The following is an 18,174-nucleotide window of genomic DNA, read 5'->3' on the forward strand; positions in this document are numbered from 1 at the left end:
GTTAGTACATAGTAACTGTTACTTTGGGAGTCACGGACAGCTACTTCATAATAATGGACTCTGTCCATCCTCTGTAAGGCCCCGACCACATGGGCTAGACCTTTTACTGCTACCAGCAAGCAGTGAGATCACTGTTGCATGCCTTGAGCCTGCTGTGAACATCTCAGTTAGTGACCTGTCCAACGGCCCTGTAAGGGGCCGGCTCCATTGCCAAGCTCATTTTACAGTGATTTTATCAACCCTTGCAAGACGTTTTAGGGGACGTGTAGTTTTCTCTGAGGCTTTGAAAACTATTCAGAATACCTTAAGATCTCCACTGCTGAGGACACCTGAGACCCTAGGTTGGGGACAACTGACCTGATCCCAAACCCTCATTTTCATAAGACGAACCCCCCAGTTGCTCTGAAATCCAAATGAAACCCCGCTTCTGCTCGGTCCTGTTAGGCTAACAGCCGGTCAGGTGCAGCTGGGCCTTTGTCTACGCGGTGGGGAGGACCACACTGATGGATTCGTCCCGCCTCCGCTGGCAGGCCGTCACTACCCGGAGGCCAGCCTGCGCGGGGCAGCCCTTTGTGTGGTGTGCGCCACAGGAGCTGGGCCCTTTGGGTCCCCTGGTCTTTGAGAATATTTTTGCTTTACAGACAAGGAGGAGGGAGAGTATCAGCTCGGTGGTGGTGCCGCTTTCCCGCTGCGGGAGGGGCCTCAGAGGCTGTGGGCCTTTGCTCACTAGTTTTACACCCAATATACCAGGAAAAATGGCCATTACCAGTCACTGGTCCAGTAGACAACCACCTTTTAAATCATTTCACAAATAATTTACAGAAGAGTAAAGGGAGATGTAAAAAAAAATTTATTATAAATTTTTAGTAAGTATTTTTTTTTTTAAAGATTTATTTATTTATTTATACAAGCACTGGTTACAGTCAGAAGCGTGGGAGGGTGAGAGAATTCACCAGAGCCAGAGCGGGGAGCAGAGCAGGCAGAAGGACCGAAGTACACTGCTGAGGGGAGCAGCGGGTGGCAGGAGAGGTCTGCGCGCCATGTGGGACCCTCCTCTGGTGGCCGGGGAGCAGCCGGGGATCGAACCGGTGCTGCAGAGGCTGCGGGCAGCTTCGCAACCCAGCGCTCAACCGCTGCGCCACCGCGGAGGCCCTTAGTAAGTATTAACAGCACAACTCTGGGTGTACTAAAAACCACTGGATTTGCATTTCATATAGGTGGGTATTTTTGTATATGAATTCTATCACTAAAATCAATCCTATGAAAACACTATTGTGTGTGTCCATATATATGAATTAAAGCAGCTATCAGTTTCCTATTATCCTGGTCTTGAAGGCATACAGACCCTAAGTGAGCACTCCCTGGAGGGCAGTGAGATGCTCAGTGACTGTCAGTGTGAAGCTGGGGTGTCACCTTGTAGCTGCTGGTTTCAGTACCTCTCTAATAGGCGTTAGTTTATTGCTTCTGGGAGTTGTTTTGTTCTGTACTTGCCTTGTTAATGAGCAATACTTTAAAACTTTTTCACGGCTCATAATTTTTGCTGGAGGTCAGCCATTTTCTTGCTCCATAATTTTAAAACATTTTTTATTTATAGACTTGAAAAGATTGGCTTGACCAAGCCAATGCATTTTAATATTTTTACAGCATCGGTTTCCCTCCAGTCTCATCTGCACACAGCTTTCTTCAACATGTATCCATTTATGAATTGTAACAAATTACCAAGTAGACTTGGGGGCTAAGTATGACAAGATGAAAGAATATTAGGTTTTTGTCTTAATTGTGTGGCAAAGTCCTTCCATTGAATGACTTAACTGAAAATGCAATATAACCTTTCTGTTTTTAGAAATATATTAGTCACTAATTCTTGTTAGTTTGAGAAAATTTATCAAGGAAAGGTTTTGTTTACTGATATGCATGTCTGCCTTCATGTTCTGATTTTTCTAATACATGTGATTGTACTGTCAGTTTTTTCTCATTATCATGGTTGGAAAGTGAAAAATCTTGAATTTGAGAAAATTTTTCTTTGCCCAGATTACTTTAAGATTTTCCCTCCACAACCATCCTTGTATCCCCCTGGTTACTCCCTCCTCCCTCCCTCCGAGCCTCGGAACCCTTGTGGTGTTTATTAATGTCCACTAGTTTTTATAAGTATTTTACATTGTCAACTCATCCATTTTGTAAGTGTCCAGGATTTGTTGCATTGTCACTTGCTTTACTACACACCATTCCCTTGAACTTCCTCTGTTTTGCTATAAATGGCTGCAGTTCATCCTATGGCTGAACAGAATTCGGTGGTGTGGATATACCCCATGCTCTTGATCCAGTCATCTCGGGATGACGGTGTAGGCTGTCCTAGCTGTTGGAAATAGTGCCGCGGTGAACACGGGAGAGCATGTCATTTTTTGCATCCATGGTTTCACGTTCTTTGGATAGATGCCCAGGAGGGCGATTGCTGGATCATATGGTATTTCCATTTTTAGTCTTTTAAGATGAATCCAGATGGATTTCCACATTGGCTGTAGCAGTTTACATTCTTCCCAGCAGTGTAATAGCATTTCCTCTTTCTCTGCATCCTCTCCAATACTTGGATCATTCTCACAGGTGTGAGGTGGTATCACATTGTGGTTTTAACCTGCAGTTCTCTCAAACATTTTTTCATACACCTCTTTGGTGAACTGCAGGCCGTTTATTGTTTTTCTATTTTGAATTATAAGTTTTTTATTTATCTTGGATTCACCCCTCATTGATTATATGTTGTATGAATATTTTTCAGTGGATGTCTTGACGTATATTTTTTTCCTGCTCTGTAAAAGCTTTTTAACTTGAAGTAATCCCAAGTGGTAGTTGTTGCTTTTATTTCCCTTTCCACAGGGGTTGAGTCTCCACAAACATCTTTATTGTTGATGTCCTGGAATCCTGAATTCTTAATGGCTATCTCTAGACTTCCACCTTCTTGAAAGATGGTACACAATGCTTTGTGAAATGCAACATGGAAACAAATGTTCACTATTACCTCTTCCTTTGAGGCAATACCATCATCCTTCCATTTTCTTATCATCTTTGTTTTGTTAGACATAGTTGGGAAGTACCGATGAGTTAACAGGAAATAATTTTTAGAATGGTGAAATAGTTTTTCAAGATACAGGGAAAAATAAAGCCATCAAAATCTCAATGTATTTTATACTTATAAAAGAATCCAATAAATCCATATGCTAATGGTGAGATAAAATGAGCTTTATTCTGTTTTGTTTCTTTTTTTAATTGGTAAGTTTCCTCATTATTCTTTGGAAGCCCGTGAAGAATAACAGTCATAAAATTTTAACCCTTACAAATGGAACTCAGGGAAAAAACAACTCAAAGACTAAATTTGGGTCCACTGGCTACCAACCATATACCAAGAGGTAAGCCTGTTTTCTGCTGAGGAAGAGGATAGCAAACCTGCATGACTAAAATTCAGTGCTCAGGACTTGTGGTTTGGTGGGAGAGGTGGGGAAGCCATGGACTAGGAGCAAGAAGGCCTCTGTATGGCCTCTCAGTCTAACCAGTGATCCTAGGAAGTTACGACATATGACTACCCCCTTTTTCTTTATTGCTGCGAGCCTCGCTTATCAGGAACATGAACCATGTCACCCTTCATCCAATTGGAGGCTCCTAAGGGCAGGAAAAATGTCCCATTGGGCTGGGGTATTCCATGGGGGAAATGACATCTCTCCTTCTGAACAGAAAGGGTGCTCTGCTGCACTCTATGCTGGTTTCGCCAATTAGCAGCCACTGTGGCCACGTGGAGAGAGTAGGCTTTGGCAATAGCTGGACCCAGGCTTGCTCTGCCACTACTGACCAGCCCATTGACCTTAGGAACCAAGTAGCTTCAAAGGTCTGAGACTCTAAAGGGATGAGGAGGGAGGGTAATATTCCCTCACAGGTAAAAGAAAACCAGGAAGCTCTGATTTAGTGTAATCAGTGGGGGGCCTCCTTCCAGGCACTGGGGGACACAAAAATGAAGTCAACACTTTTCTTGCCTCAGAGGGCACCCGAAGGTAAGTGGTAGCCCAGAGATGTCACACATAAAGGCCTGGCCATATGCCAGATGGAGAAGAGGGACAGAAAAGGGACGCAAGCAGAGGGTGGTCAAAATGGAAAAGGCATCAGCATTTGACAGAAGAGCCCTGGGGACATGCACGGCATTGTGGGGGAAACGGGAGAGCTTGCCCTGCATTGGCCTTACCTTTTGCACTTGGGCTTCCATCAGGGTAGGCAAGCCATTCAGTGTCTTCTTTGTTTTGGACTGGGAATTATCCCTAGGGTAGGGGCAGGCAGGCTCCCCTCCCCTCTCTGTCTTTATCAGTTGTGTCCAGATGGTCACAGAATCCCTAATCTGGGGTAATCAGAGGGTAGGAGCTCTGCTGGGACCCAGGCCTTTGTACTGGGCTGTGATGGACCAGCCCCAGCTGGAGAGACCATGCAGACAGGGCCCTGGGGCTTTGCAAGATGGGGAGGGCCTTTGGGCCATCCCCTGCTGGATGTGAGGAGCAGATGAAGCCTCTTCAAAAGGCAATCAATCAGTGCAAATGAGGGGGGGGGGGTCCAGATGGGGCCTGGGAGATCCTCAGGGCCTCAGGATCTAGGGCCGATTTTTGAGCTTACCCATCCCTAACCAGCAGTGTCGTGTTGCTGCTTCTAGAGACCCAGGCCACTCCAGGTGTTCATCATAGCATCAGGGGCTTGCTCTCGTGGACACTGGGTCTCACAGGTCCATCCAGGTGCAGAGCCAGCCTGGCCACCCCGGCTGTGGAGTGTGCTGTGAGCCCAGACTCTGCAGCGCTCAGGGCTCCACGACTGTTTTACTCTGCCTTGTTTTAGCTGCTCTGTGTTCTAGCCGTGAGCCTGATTTTTCAGGCCTTGTTAAGACTCTTGCAGTCTGAACCTCAGGCCTTGAGTTCTGCCTGGCACATGGCTTTACAACTCTTGTTTCTGGTCCTTGGACATGTTTGCTTACTTATAAGCTGATGCAGGCCTCTCGCTCTTCAGTTGTTTGGTTTTTAATTTTATTTATCCCAGCCAGGTGTTTGACTGGGAGAGGGGTGGTTTGAAACAGAACCGTCCTGACCAGGCATTCCTCATAGATTCTAATAAGAGTCACAGACTCCCGCTCACTACGTATGTGGCCTTGGATGAGTCTCATCTTTTTAATGCCGTTTCTTCTCATTAAAATGCAGAGAATGTCTAGCTCATACCAAAAAAATGCTACTAATCTGAAATTTATGGACAGTGATTACCTATGGGAGGACCGAGGAAGGGGGAGTTAGTTGGGGAAAAAACACAGATGTTTGTAACAATCTATTTCTTAAGCTAGAGGTTGAGAACACATTATGAAACTATATGAAACATACATCTTTTATGCAAGAAATATTTAATAATTTTTAGAAAGTGTCCACACTGTTGTGAAAGTGAGTGACAGAATGAACGAAGATGCTTTGCAAAGAATCAAAGCAGGAAAGCAGACACGGGGCACTGCTTCTCCAGGCGGAGCAGGCTTGGGCTGGAAGACAGACCCAGCCTTTTAGGTGGTTTTGTTTCCAGGCAAGGGGGGCAAGAAGTTCAGGGGCTATTTACATGGCAGCACCACGAAAGGAGCTGAGTGAGCTTCCCGAGAAGCCTGTCAGGTGAGCGCTCTGCCTCACGCTCTGCAAGTCTGAGTCACCTGCTCAGGCTCTGGATGATGGTGACACAACCGTGGGAGCTGGTGCAGCGCTGCAGGGACAGCTGGGCCTCCACCAGCCCACTGCTGGGGTCCAAGGTGAAGACTCCGTCAGTGCTTTCCCCGTGCTCATCCCGCCCGCCAAGGATGTGGACCTTCCCGTCACACACAGTCACGCCACAGCTCTCCTGGGTGGACAAAGAGAAAGACAGTCAGCCATGTAGCTTAGCCTGTGGCTCTGTCCATACCTGGCTGGCCAGGTCAGACAGTAAAATCTTGACCCACAGAAAATGAGCAGGCAGCTGGGATGGCAGAGAGGCTGGGATGGGATGGACCGGAGTTCAAGCTCTGACTGCAACCTCACTGAGTGACCTCAGGTAAGTCACTCAACCTCTCTGGGCCCTTCCTTTTATTTTCTGCCAACTGAGAATAATATTACCTTCTTCATAAGCTCCTCTTAAAAGCTAGGGGGTTACGCATGTGACGCATTTGACGTGGTGCCTGGAATGCAGTGACAATAATTTCCACCACCACCACCTTAAGGTCTCAGGCTCAGAGGAGCCAGAAATCTCAGGCTCTTAGGATCACTGACGCTTAAAACCGGCAAGGCCCACGAGGGCAGCCACACCCCGTGTAGTCTCTGGAGTTTCAGGAATGGGGACAAAAGGAGGGAGAGGCAAGGGCCAGAATCTCCCTTCTCTGAGATCTCTGGGGCAGGGGAACTTCCCCTCTGTGCCCCCACCCTCCACCACAGGCTACCTTCTGCTGGTCTTCAGGGCAGGAGCAAGAGCAGCCCACACCCCGCCCCCCAGGCTACGGCACTTGGGACTAGGCACCTGGCCCTGCCTTACATGGCTTAACTGGTGGCCCCGGGCTGAGCTGCAGCCTCTCTACGGCCATCGCCCTCAGCTGTGAAAGGAAAAGCTGACGATCACTGTGAGAACAAAACTAGAGAATGTTGTAAAAGTGCCTCGTGGGGAGTCAGTCCGAAGTGACTCACTGCCTCCAAGAACCAGATCCTCACAAGCAGGCTTTCCCTCTCACCAGAACTAGTGCCTGGAAGCGTGATCAGGACCCTCTACTTACCACAGGGCTCGGCAGGACAGCCACCTCCCCCCAGACATCTGTGCCAGGCTTGTAGGTAAAGATTTTGCTCATGAGGCCCCCCATCACGTAGATGGTGTCCTCGATGGAGACCGCCTCAAGACACCGCTGCGAGAAGGGTGCTGGTGAGCGCAGGCTCCACTGGTCCTTCCTGGGGTCAAAGCACTGCACCTGAGGGGGGCGGAGGAACGGCACTGAAGCGCCACCCCACACTGCCCTGCCGTCCACTCCTGCCTCTGCAGTGTGGTTACAGGGACTCACTCAACCTAGCATTTGCCCGTGCCCTGCAGTTAGTGTTTGGGGTGTGCAGAAGACCCACCGTCCCTGTCCTCAAGGGTGCGCACTTGAGTTCCAATTCTAGCTCCTGCTCCTGGAAAGATGGCCCCCTCATCTTTCAGGCCAGGGAGGATCTGCACATCAGGAGGTGGAGGTCCTCTATATCTGCCACAGAGGGTCCTCAGAGCAGGTGCCAGGGAGATGCCGTCCTGGCTGCAGACACTGTCAACCCTCTTCCCTCTTCCCGGTGCTCTGAGGTCATGACAAGATGGCAGCTGCGGAACCTTGCAGCCCCCTCTCCTACTGCTGTCTGCAGGCCCCCAGGTCTACGGTGCTTGGCGACCACAGGGCCGGGCCCCCAGCCAACTCCTCAGGGAAGGGGTCAGGGAATAGGAGGGGTGAGGGGATCCTAGTGGGGAAAAGATTCTGGTCCCAGGACCACAGGCCTGCCAGGCCGTGAGGGGAGGGTGGGGGCGGCCATGATGAGGATGAGTTTTTGTAAGCCTAATGTGTCCACCCAAATTAAGTTAGTAAACTAGGGCTCACCCGCCCGTGGACTATTACACAGACACTGAAATGATGGTGCACAGTGCTTATACTTAGAAGAGAGAATAAAAAGAAAGCAAACTTTACTGACACTGCGAACACAAAACTAAAATAAAAGCAGGTCAATTCAGAGGAAGCCTGCAAGGCACTGCACCAAAATAGAAAATAACAGTTATCCTGAAAGTGAGATTATGGTTTTTTTTGTTTGTTTGTTTCTATTTCTCTGTCTTCTAAATTTTCAATAATTTTTTTGAATGGACGAAAAACATTTTAAATAATACCACGCTTGCCCTTAATTTTTAAAGTCTATAAAACCCACATGCCACCAGCCCAAACATCTGGGTCCAGCTGTGCTGATGACCTGCCGTGTGACCTTGGGCTCACCTCCTTGAATTCATCCCTCGCCTGAAACCTGGGGTGACTCCTCGGGCTGTTGATGGGATCAAGCAGGAAACTCCAAGGCATGCAAGCTCCGGGCCCGCCCCTAACGCACAGCAAACCTCCCTGCCCACCTTGTCGGTGCTGACGCCGTCCTGCCGGGCGCCCCCGATCACGTAGAGCCGGCCCGCGCAGGGCACCACCGCGGCGGAGCTCACGGCCTCGGGGAGGGGCGCCGCGGCCGCCCACGTGTTGGAGAAGGGGTCGTAGCGCTCCACGCTGCGCAGGCGCCGCAGGCCGTCGAAGCCGCCCACCGCGAACAGCTGCCGAGAGGTCAGGGGGCGCCGGGAGTCAGGGCTTTCGGGGTCTCTGCCCCACCGCCCCGCTGTGTGCGGGAAACTGTCCCACGCCAGAGCAGGGACCCGGCCAGGGCCCACCCCCACCTGTCACCAGCTGTCACTGGCCCTCCCTTAGCAGTTTTCCCTATGAACCCCGGTAAGAAGATGGGGGGGCCCTGCATGCTGTTAGGGCTGTGAAATACCCTCCGAGCTGAAGGATATTGACCACAGCTGGTGATTCAGGGTGCACCACCTCACGTGATTCTAAAAAGCACTTTTATTTGCATTTCTGAAACTGGGATGTGAAACTTACAAAGAGCTTACAAAGAAGCTTGACATTTTGGGGTGGGGGTCTCAAACCTAGGCTTTTTGGCCCCAGAGCTCAGACCCTTCACCACTAGGCTGTACTGTACAGTAATTACTTCCTACTAGCATTATGATGTGACCTTGGGCAAATCCCTTCCCTTTTGGGGGCCCCAGATTCCTTCTTAGAGAAGGTCTTAGAGGGCCTTCCTCCTGGATGTCTGTAGAGCTGTACCTGGGCCCCTGTGCTGTACCAGGGCAGTAGCTGTTGCGGTCCCTACCTGCCCCTGCACCACCGCCATCTTGTGCCTCCACCTGCCCTTGTGCAGCGAGGCCACCTTGATCCAGGTGTGCAGATGGGAGCTAAACATCCACACATCACGGCTATTGATGTGGCCTCCTAGAGAGAGAGAAGCAGCAGTTGCCCCCAGGTCCTGTTGCTATCCCCTGGACCCATCCCAGCCCCCCAAGAACTAGAAACAAAGGTCTGAGATGCAAAGGAAGGGTTAAGGGACATCCTCCCGAGCTGGTCTGGGACTCCAGGCCTATTCCCGTGTACTCTGAAGGAGTGTTGTGAAGGTCTGAGTTAGGACAACAAGCAGGGAGTCTTGAGGGAAGAGTCCTGAGAGACTTTGGGAGGAGCTGATCTTCACTGTGTGGGTGACTTGCCTTGTGGGATGACAGGCTATGTGCTTAAGGAAGCAAGGTGGGCCACTTAGAACTCTACTGAAGGCAAGTGCAAAGGGCACTCCTCATGACCAGCATGGGGAATACACTGGGGATGGAGGGAAAACACAGCCACTTACACTGGGACCTGGAGGGGTAGAGGGTGACCCAATAATCCTGCCTCACTTCTGCTGTCACCGTCATGATTTCATGTCCTCATCCCTCTATGAAGTGTTGGGATTTTTGTATCCAATTTATAGACAGGAAACTCCAAATAAGTCAGAGAGCAGAAATGACCTGCTGCAGCCCACAAGGCCTTTCACTGCCAAAGCCATGACCAAATAGAGCTTCTAGTGCCCAAGATCAGCACTGGTACATGCTATGGGAGGGGGTAGGAGGTGGTCCATGCTCTCCCTGCCCATGCCTGATGCCCTAGGACTCCCGAGGGAGTCACCTCTCAGATGCAGGGACTGTGTCCCTCAGCCTGAGCCCCTGACCTAAGCCACATCTGTGTTCCCACAGGCACGTAGCAGAGGCCCCACATGTTGCTCAGACGTCAGCAGTGACCTTGGATAAGTTGTCCAGCACTAAAGTGTGGCCTAGATGGTCTCTGAGGCTTTCCTGGCTCATTCCCCAAGCACTCAAAGCTCTCTACAACATCAAGTGCAGTCTACCGAGGCCTCCTCCTTTTCCTGCCTCATCTACAATAGCTTCCTCTCCTTTCCTGGACACACTCAACCTGCACTTTGGAGTTCTGAGGGTCCTTTTCTGAACATCCCTGCCTTTGTACCTTTGCTTATGTGATCCCCTCCAATTTTCAAGGCCTAGCTAAAAAGCTATTCCTTCCATGAAGCTAGGCCAGATTTCCTGAGTGGCATTTCCTGGAGACTCTAAGAACTCCCATCATATTCTGTCTGGTGATCAAGTCAAGTCTTTCTGTATCTCCCTCTCCAGGGTACTCCAGAGGAGCAAGGACTATTTTATTCTCTGAGTCTCTGGGGACTAAGTTTCAAGGAGGACACAATCTATTCGTATCAAACAAATCTGTGTCTCACCTAATACTGTCATTTTTTAAACAGCCGAGAAATTCTTAATGTCTCTGAGCTGGTTTTCTCATCTATGAAATGGAGTTTTAGGGACGATTAAATGATAGCTAGGCTGCTTAGCATAATGGCCAGCACACAGTACATAAATAGAAGTGACTCATACTGTATGAACGGAAGCTGACGTTGCTTAATAAAAAGCAGTCACACCAGTGTTTGGCTCTGCAGGACTACGTGCCACTGCGGCCAATAACTATAGGTTAGAAGGGAAAAACCCCACTCCATGGCCAGGTGCGAGGGAACAACAAAAGGGGTGGGCACAAGGGAGGCAACCAGCTAGTTCTGCAGGGCTTCCCCACTTCAGCGAGCCCTCACCGGACACGTAGATATCATTGCGGAGAGCACAGGCGGCGAACTCGGAGCGTGTGTAGCCAGGCAGGCTGGGCAGCGGCGTCCAGCGCTGGCTCTCTGGGTGGTAGGCGTCGGCAAAGGGTAGCTTCAGAAGCCCCTTACGGTCGCAACCACCGATGACCACGATCACTTCAGCTAGGTCCATGAATCTGGCGTGAGGACAAGCCCGATGCGCGTTTACCCACACCCCACGTTGCGGCCCACCCACCCTCAGGGTGACCACATTGTCCGGTCCTGCTGCACTTCCACCTGTCTGGATACGAAGGTCACTAAACCTTACCCCACTCCACCGCCCTCGAAGTCACAGGAAAGCAATCTTTACAGAGCCCTGACCCTTGCATAGCAAAATCACCTCATTTAATACTTAAAGACAGTTCTATTAGGGCTTATACCTCCTTTCGCAGAGGCCGAAATGAAGGCTTCCAGGCCTTGGCACATCAGAGCCGCCGTCCAAGCCGACTTAGCCTGATGTTAACTCATTCTCTTCACCGCCCTTTTCTGACCTTTCCGCTGCCTCATTCCCCTGCCCACGTCCTCCTGTAACCACCTCCTACCCCCTCCTCTAGTCACTAATTCCACTGAACCAGGCTGCACTCCCTGACACCAAAGCAGCCTCCTCTCCTGCTGGTTTCTGACCTCACTAGAATTTCCAAGCCGTTTAGCCACTGGTTACCTAATTCCTTTGACAAAAATTGTACCAGGTCCAGTACCTAGTACTGGAGGCATCAGTGGTGAGACAGAGGCACCCTGTCTCCTACCCCTGGGCAGGTAAAACCTTCGCCTGCTCCATCTCAAGTCTCCCGTGCTGGTGTCCAGGTATGGGGACGTGGAGGTAGTGCCCCAGGCACTGTCTATTCCTCTCTCCCTCCCCCCCGGGCACTGTCTATTCATACCCCTTACTAGTTTGCGCTCCCGGCGGGTTAAGGGTATTCCCAAACCACAGAGCGTTCCAGGCACCCACGACAAGACCTGTGCACCCTCAGAACCACGGGTGGGTGGCTAAGAGCAACAGTGTGCACCCTGATCCCTGCTTCTCCCGCGTGGGACTGTCAACTCCTCGCGGGCAGACCCCCAGCACCAAGCCTATTACAGAAGTTCCGCGGGACCGACTGGAGCTCCCTGGAGAGGCACGACGAAAGCACGGAATCGCAAGATGCTGGAGGGCTGTGCGAGGGGCAGGGGAGCGCGCGCCTCCCGGAGCGCAGGGGCGGCCCAGGGCGTACCTCCGCGGCCGGGTCCGCAGGGCCCCGGCTTCGCGGCCCAGGATGAAGCAGGCGCGCGCCTCCAGCAGCAGCGGGCGGCACTCGCCGCAGGCCTGCAGCAGCTCGTCGGCCTCCACCTTCTGCAGGAAGTAGGCGGGCGCCAGCAGGGGCAGGCGCACGTGCTCCAGCAGGCGGCGCAGCTGCCCGCGGCGGGCGGGCGCGTCGTGGCGCACCCAGCGCATGGCCGCCTCGAACACGGCCTCCTCGCGCGCCACGCCCAGCGCCGGGTCGGCCAGCAGCGCCGCCAGCTCGTCGGGCGCCAGCTCCAAGAAGTCGGCGTGGCGCGCCACCTCGGCAAAGGCCTGGCGCAGCACGCGGCCGCAGCGCTCGGCCAGCGGGGCCAGCGAGAAGGCGGCGGCCACGCGGCGCAGCGCCAGGCTGTTGGCGGCGCGCAGGCGGCCCTCGAGGAAGCGCGCGCAGGCCTCGCGCAGGCCCGCCACGCCCAGCCGCTCGGCCAGCGCCAGCACCGCGGCCGCCTCGTCCTCCGCGCGCAGCTGCACGCCCGCGCCGTACACGTAGTCGAGCACCACGGCCAGCGCCGCCGCGGGGGCCTCGGGCGCCACGGGCACCACCGCCAGCCCGCGCTCCGGCCGGCCCGCCGCGAACAGGCTGCAGAAGTAGGCGCTGCCCGCGCTGAGCGCAGCGCGGTGGCACGGGAAGTCGCGGCCCCCGGCGCGCAGCACCACGTCGGTGAGGGTGCCGCTCCGGCGGTAGGCGTTGAGCGTCTGCAGGACTCGCTGCGCGTGGCAGGAACCCGCGCACGGCGCCTCAGAGCCCGGCTCCGTCTTCTCTGGCACGGGGCCCTCCAGCATCCTGCCGGGGAGGGAACACAGAGTGGGGACATCCGCCTGCCTGGGGCCGAGTTAGAGGCCAGGAGGCCCCTCAGTCGTTCAAGCGTTCCGCCATTCACGAGTGTGCGCAGGCGTGTGCGTGCTCATTCAGCTCTCCTTCCACCCATCCATCCATCCACCCATCCACTCATCCATCCATCCTTCCATCCATCCTTCCATCCATCCTTCCATCCATCCATCCCTCCATCCCTCCATCCATCCATCCATCCACCCATCCACCCATCCATCCATCCACCCATCCACCCATCCACCCACCCACCCATTCACCCATCCACCCATCCATCCATCCATCCATCCACCCATCCATCCATCCATCCACCCATCCATCCATCCATCCACCCATCCATCCATCCACTCATCCATCCATCCACCCACCCATCCATCCATCCTTCCATCCATCCACCCATCCATCCACCCATCCACTCATCCATCCATCCTTCCATCCATCCATCCATCCATCCATCCATCCATCCATCCATCCATCCACCCATCCATCCATCCACCCATCCACCCATCCATCCATCCACCCACCCACCCATTCACCCATCCACCCATCCATCCATCCACCCATCCACTCATCCATCCATCCTTCCATCCATCCTTCCATCCACTCATCCATCCATCCTTCCATCCATCCATCCACCCATCCATCCATCCACCCACCCAGATGCCTAATTGGCTACAGGAATCTAGTCCCTGCTTATCTAAAGGGCGAGGCCCTGCCTTGTTGTACCACCTTCACTCTTGCTTACCCACTTCAGCTGCCCTTTCTGTTCCTCAAACCTGCTAACTGTTTTCCTGTCTCTATTGGCAGGAGACAGATGGCAACCTCGGAAAAAGAAAGTGTATCTGAGGTTGCAAGTGGCAGCTGTCTCACTACAGATAGTGTCTGCAGTATCAGAAGGCCCAAACAAAGGCCATTTGTCCCAGGAGGGGCTGTCTCATCAATGAGGGCCTGGACATGGACATGGTGGCACATGTGCCACATGGTGGCACATGGCACCTGGACATGGTGGCACACGCAAGCAGTAGACCAGGACCCAACACACAGTGGCTGCTGGGGGTGCTCACAGATGGGGCTGCTGAGGTGACACCGCAGCAACCCACATGTCTGAAGGGGCATGGGGGTCTGACCAGACAGCAGTGGAGACAACAGCACCGGGATGCAGTGCAGGACAATTGAAAGCGGTGCACAGCTCTCAAAGGTGCCCGGACTACCAGTGGGCCTCTGAGAAGCCATCCTGCAGCTTCCCACTGCAGGACAGCCTGGGTGCTGCCCAGAGGCAGCACATCTGTGCAGAGGGCAGGAAAATCCCCAGTTCTAGTGGCTCCAGTGCTCAAACCTGGCTAGCCCCAAAGAAGGAGCTGTCCTTAGGAAGCAGGAAAGAAAAATTCCTGCTACTGTCACCGCTTTTCATAGCTGCGTGCACTGGCCTCCACCTGCACATGATGGAGCAGCAGGATGGGAAACCTCCGCTGCCACTCAGCTTCCAGGCACCTGCAGCTGCTGCAAAGCTGGTCATGCCCAGCCCCGAGGCTTGTGCCCTGGGGGATCTGGTTTCCATGGCAGCCTCTTAGCTGGGACTAATTTGAGGAAAGTCAACTAAAGGAACAATTTACAAAAGTGTAGACAAATTTGTGGTTCCAACAAGGACTAGAGCAGTGTCACCTGGCTACCTACAGCAGGGAGACAGGAACCCGCAAGGTCTGAGGGGGAAGGGCTGGGAAGTTACTTGAATTTTCACAATCTGTGTAGCTTTTGGCCAGGAATTCAGGCCTATCCCACAGACTCAGTGTGTGAGGTGAGTGTAACCCTCCCTCCCTCTCCTCACCCCATCCTGTCTCCTGCCCATCTTCTGTAGGTGCTCCCCATTGACCAAAACCGAGTAAATCCATCATAATCTGCTCTTCCCCCAGCAACACTGGATCCGGCCCATAGTAGGTGCTCAGTTAATCCCTGTTCAAAGTCGAGTGCTCTAGTATAAGAGGTATGTATCGAGAGCTTTTTCTGTGCCAGAGAGTGAGGCAGCATAGTCTCTGCTTTCCTGGAGATTGCAGCTTGCAGGGGTCTCGTGGGGAAATGCAGTGCTAGGGGAGTTCATAGAAAGGACAATCAGGGAAGGTGATCCTGAAGAGGGGACTTTCAGACTGAGACGGATGGGTAGAATTGGCCAGGGGAAGGGAAGGAGTAGAGGAAGGGTTTCTCCATCCTGTGCAAAGGCCCTGCAGGAAGGTGAGCCTGAGGTGAGCGCCCAGGCAAGAAGTTGGCCCTTTCTCTAGAGCGCTAGAGTTCTCAAGGACGCACTAGGGGGCAGCAGCGAGCACGGCTCTGGGATCAGCCTCAAGTCCTCATCCTGTCCCTCCACCCCACTTGCTGCTCACTTGCCCTAGCCACTCCCTTCAGTTTCCTCATCTGGAATGGGATGGCAGTGCCCGCTTCCCAAGGTTGTGACTTTGTGATTATTAAATGGAATGTGGAAAAGTGCTCGGGACATAGCTCAAACTCAGTGTTTCCTTACATGTTTTCACTCAAGAAAATGGAATGTGCCAAATGTGCTAGATGCTTCTAAGGACCTAGAAGCATCATTTGACCCTCGCAACCCTGAGAAGTTTCTTTAGGTCCTCCCCCTTTTTAAAATTTGTTATGGGCTACCTGGTGGTACAAGGGGTTAAGCACCGCACTATGAAGCAATCTGCAGCCTCTGCAGCACAAGTTCCATCCCCAGCCTGCCAGGGAGCAACCCACATGGTGCAGCAGACCTCTCCTGTCTCACCTGCTGCTCCCCTCAGCAGTGTGTTTCAGTCAGTCTGCCAGTTCTGTTCCCCGCTGTCTCTGCTGAATCCTCTCACCCCCCGCATCTCTGGCCTGTACCCCAGCTCTTGTATGCATAAATAAATCCTTAAAAAATAATAAAATAAAATTTGTTATGAGGAAACTGCCTTCCTCTGTGACGATCAAAAGAGGTGTCTATGAAAGCACTGCAGACACAGACCCTCCTGTGCTGGTTTTCATGAGCCTTTGTGAACTAACAGGTCTCTGCTTGCATACCTCCAGCCACAGGGCGCTCACTCCCTTATGTGGCAGCTTACTCTTGGGAAGCCCAGCTCTGCCCCTGCCTGTGCCTCCATTCTCCTGACCCCAGCTGCTCTGCCTCCTCGGAGATCCCTGTGCCCTGGATGTTGCCCAGTATTAGCTCCTGTCTGTCATCCGGGTGGTGGATCCCCTGTCTCAGCCTCACAGGATATGAGCAACCTGATAGACAGGGTCCCCGCAAGTTAACGACTTTGCCCAAGTAAAGGGACCCATTTGGCTGCAGGCTCTGCAAGCCTATGTGTCCAGCCACAGTGTTTTTGAAGAGGGGTGAGGGGGCAAGGAGCAGCCCAGGACCAGCAGGGGGGTTGAGAGAAGTCATTGAGTCATCCTCATCTAGTCTTGGTCAGCTGGGGGAGCAACTGCACGCTAAACTGAGATCCTAGACAGCAGATCTTGGAAGGCCGGGCTGCTCCTTGCAGAAAAGTCTGAGGCCCAGGGGACCATCTCGGGGTATGAAGGGGTGGGGAGGGGAGGGGGGAATCCCCTCCTGGGAAGCAGCCAGTACTTTTTCATCCTTCCCGCTGCTGTATGCTGCGCCGCTCTGTGGACACACTGGAACCCCCAGACGGGGCCGCAGGACACCAAACATGGAAATGAGGATTCCCAGCTGGACGTGAGCTGTCGACACTCTCCCGCCCAGCTAAGAGCCCAGGCACGTCAAATCAGGGGTCCTGACGCAGACTGGTGGGCCCAGCCCTGGGAAGCTGATGTGCCACCATCCCTGCCTCTTTTTCAGCCCACACCCACTCACACAAACACACTCAGACTGGCAGACACCACACTGTCCAGGCAGCCCTGAGTCTTAGTCCTGCCCCGCATGTACCTGGCACTTACCTGGCGTCGCCCTCTCCCTGGCGCGCTGCTGCAGCCGCTCTTGCCAACCGCTGGACCACCGCTGTCCGTCCTGCCGCCCGCACCCCTGGCAGCCTGGGCTCTAAAGTCCCCGCCGGTCTGCCCAGAATCCTGCTCTGGCTCAACTGCAGGAGGACAAAGGGGCTGGACGCCAGGGGGAGGGGAGGGAGCGCTGAGGGGGAGGGGAGGAGGGGATGCTGGGCTTTTGTTCCACTCTTGGACCAGCCCCAGAGGGAGCAGGAACGAGGGGAAAGGCGGAATAAGTATGGGGTTGACCGTGTGCCTGGATTGGGGGTGACCTGGTGCTGCCTGTGCCCCTGGAAGATGCCCAGGTGTGAAGGTGTGTGTGTGTAAGCGCCTGCCCCAGGGATGGGGTGTAATTGGGTGGCTGTGCATGGGCCAGGGTTGCCGGGGACCTGTGTGGGGGCACGTGGGGCACAGTGACCCTGGGGTGGCTGGGTGACCATGCGGCTCCAGGTGTGCACGGCTTAGAGGGCCAGGACTCGCTGCTGCTGCTTGTGCCATTTTTCTGCTTGACAGTGACATGTCACTGCGGCACGTCATGTGTCTGCTTATGTGTCTCGTGTCCCTGCCTCTCTCTGTCTGTGAGTGTTCACTTCTGTGTGACGGGGTCCGGTGGTGTGTCTGTGTGTGTGTGTGTGTGTATAGTGTTCTGTCAGGTGTCTGGTATGGAGTCAAGATGGTTTTCACTCAGTGCCACACAACGCACAGCCTTGGAGCAAGGTGTGGGGGTTTGAGGGAGCCCTGGTTGGGATGGGCGAGCAACAAGGCAGGGTTCTGGGCTGTCCTGTCTTCTGAAGTCAGAGGGAGGCACCTCCTCAGGCTGGTGGTGCTGGATCCTCTGCTGCCTCTGAAAGGGCTATAGGGCCTGGAGTCTGTGGAGCAGGTGAGGGGCTCTGCCTTCATGGAACAGGGCAGGGCAGCAACTTGGGGAGACACTCACTGCCTTGATAAGAGGCTGGATGGACCCTGGCTCCCATCTCCAGGGAGGGATAATCAGGATTCCTGCTCTGCCAGAATTGTTGGCTGCAGAGGGCCTGCATGGCAGCCTGGGCCATGGGGCGTCTCCCTCACTGATGCTTGGGGCTAGAGAGCCAGGCTGGCAGGCCAGGTGGAAGCGGCTGTGCTGGGAGGGAGCAGGATGTGGCCAAGTAGGTGTCTTGAGGCCTGAGGGAGTCTGTTCTGTATCTCTGCCCCCTCCCTGGATAGGATAGTGTGTGTTGCTGTGCCAAAGGATGTCAGCTCTCAGGAACTTTGGTGTGTGTACGTGGAAGGCGGGGCTGTGGATCCAGGGAGGGTCTGGAGGTAGTAGAGGGTGGGCTTGCCTGATG

General features: G+C 53.6%; 1 protein-coding gene across 1 annotated transcript; it reads right to left on the minus strand.

The window, feature by feature from the left end:
* Positions 1–5,405: 5,405 nt before the first annotated feature.
* Positions 5,406–16,930, minus strand: KLHL35 (kelch like family member 35). The gene is made up of 7 exons (XM_037522978.1): positions 16,805–16,930; positions 11,987–12,838; positions 10,728–10,912; positions 8,925–9,043; positions 8,137–8,325; positions 6,785–6,973; positions 5,406–5,886 (listed from the first exon to the last, which is right to left on the minus strand). Exons 2-7 carry the CDS (start codon positions 12,835–12,837, stop codon positions 5,698–5,700), a joined length of 1,722 nt encoding a protein of 573 aa, XP_037378875.1. The 5' UTR covers position 12,838; positions 16,805–16,930; the 3' UTR covers positions 5,406–5,697.
* Positions 16,931–18,174: the final 1,244 nt, after the last annotated feature.

The sequence above is a fragment of the Talpa occidentalis genome, unplaced genomic scaffold (genome assembly GCF_014898055.3).
Source record: "Talpa occidentalis isolate TD23 unplaced genomic scaffold, MPIMG_talOcc4v2.1 talOcc4.3, whole genome shotgun sequence".
In the NCBI taxonomy this organism is placed as follows: Eukaryota; Metazoa; Chordata; class Mammalia; order Eulipotyphla; family Talpidae; genus Talpa; species Talpa occidentalis.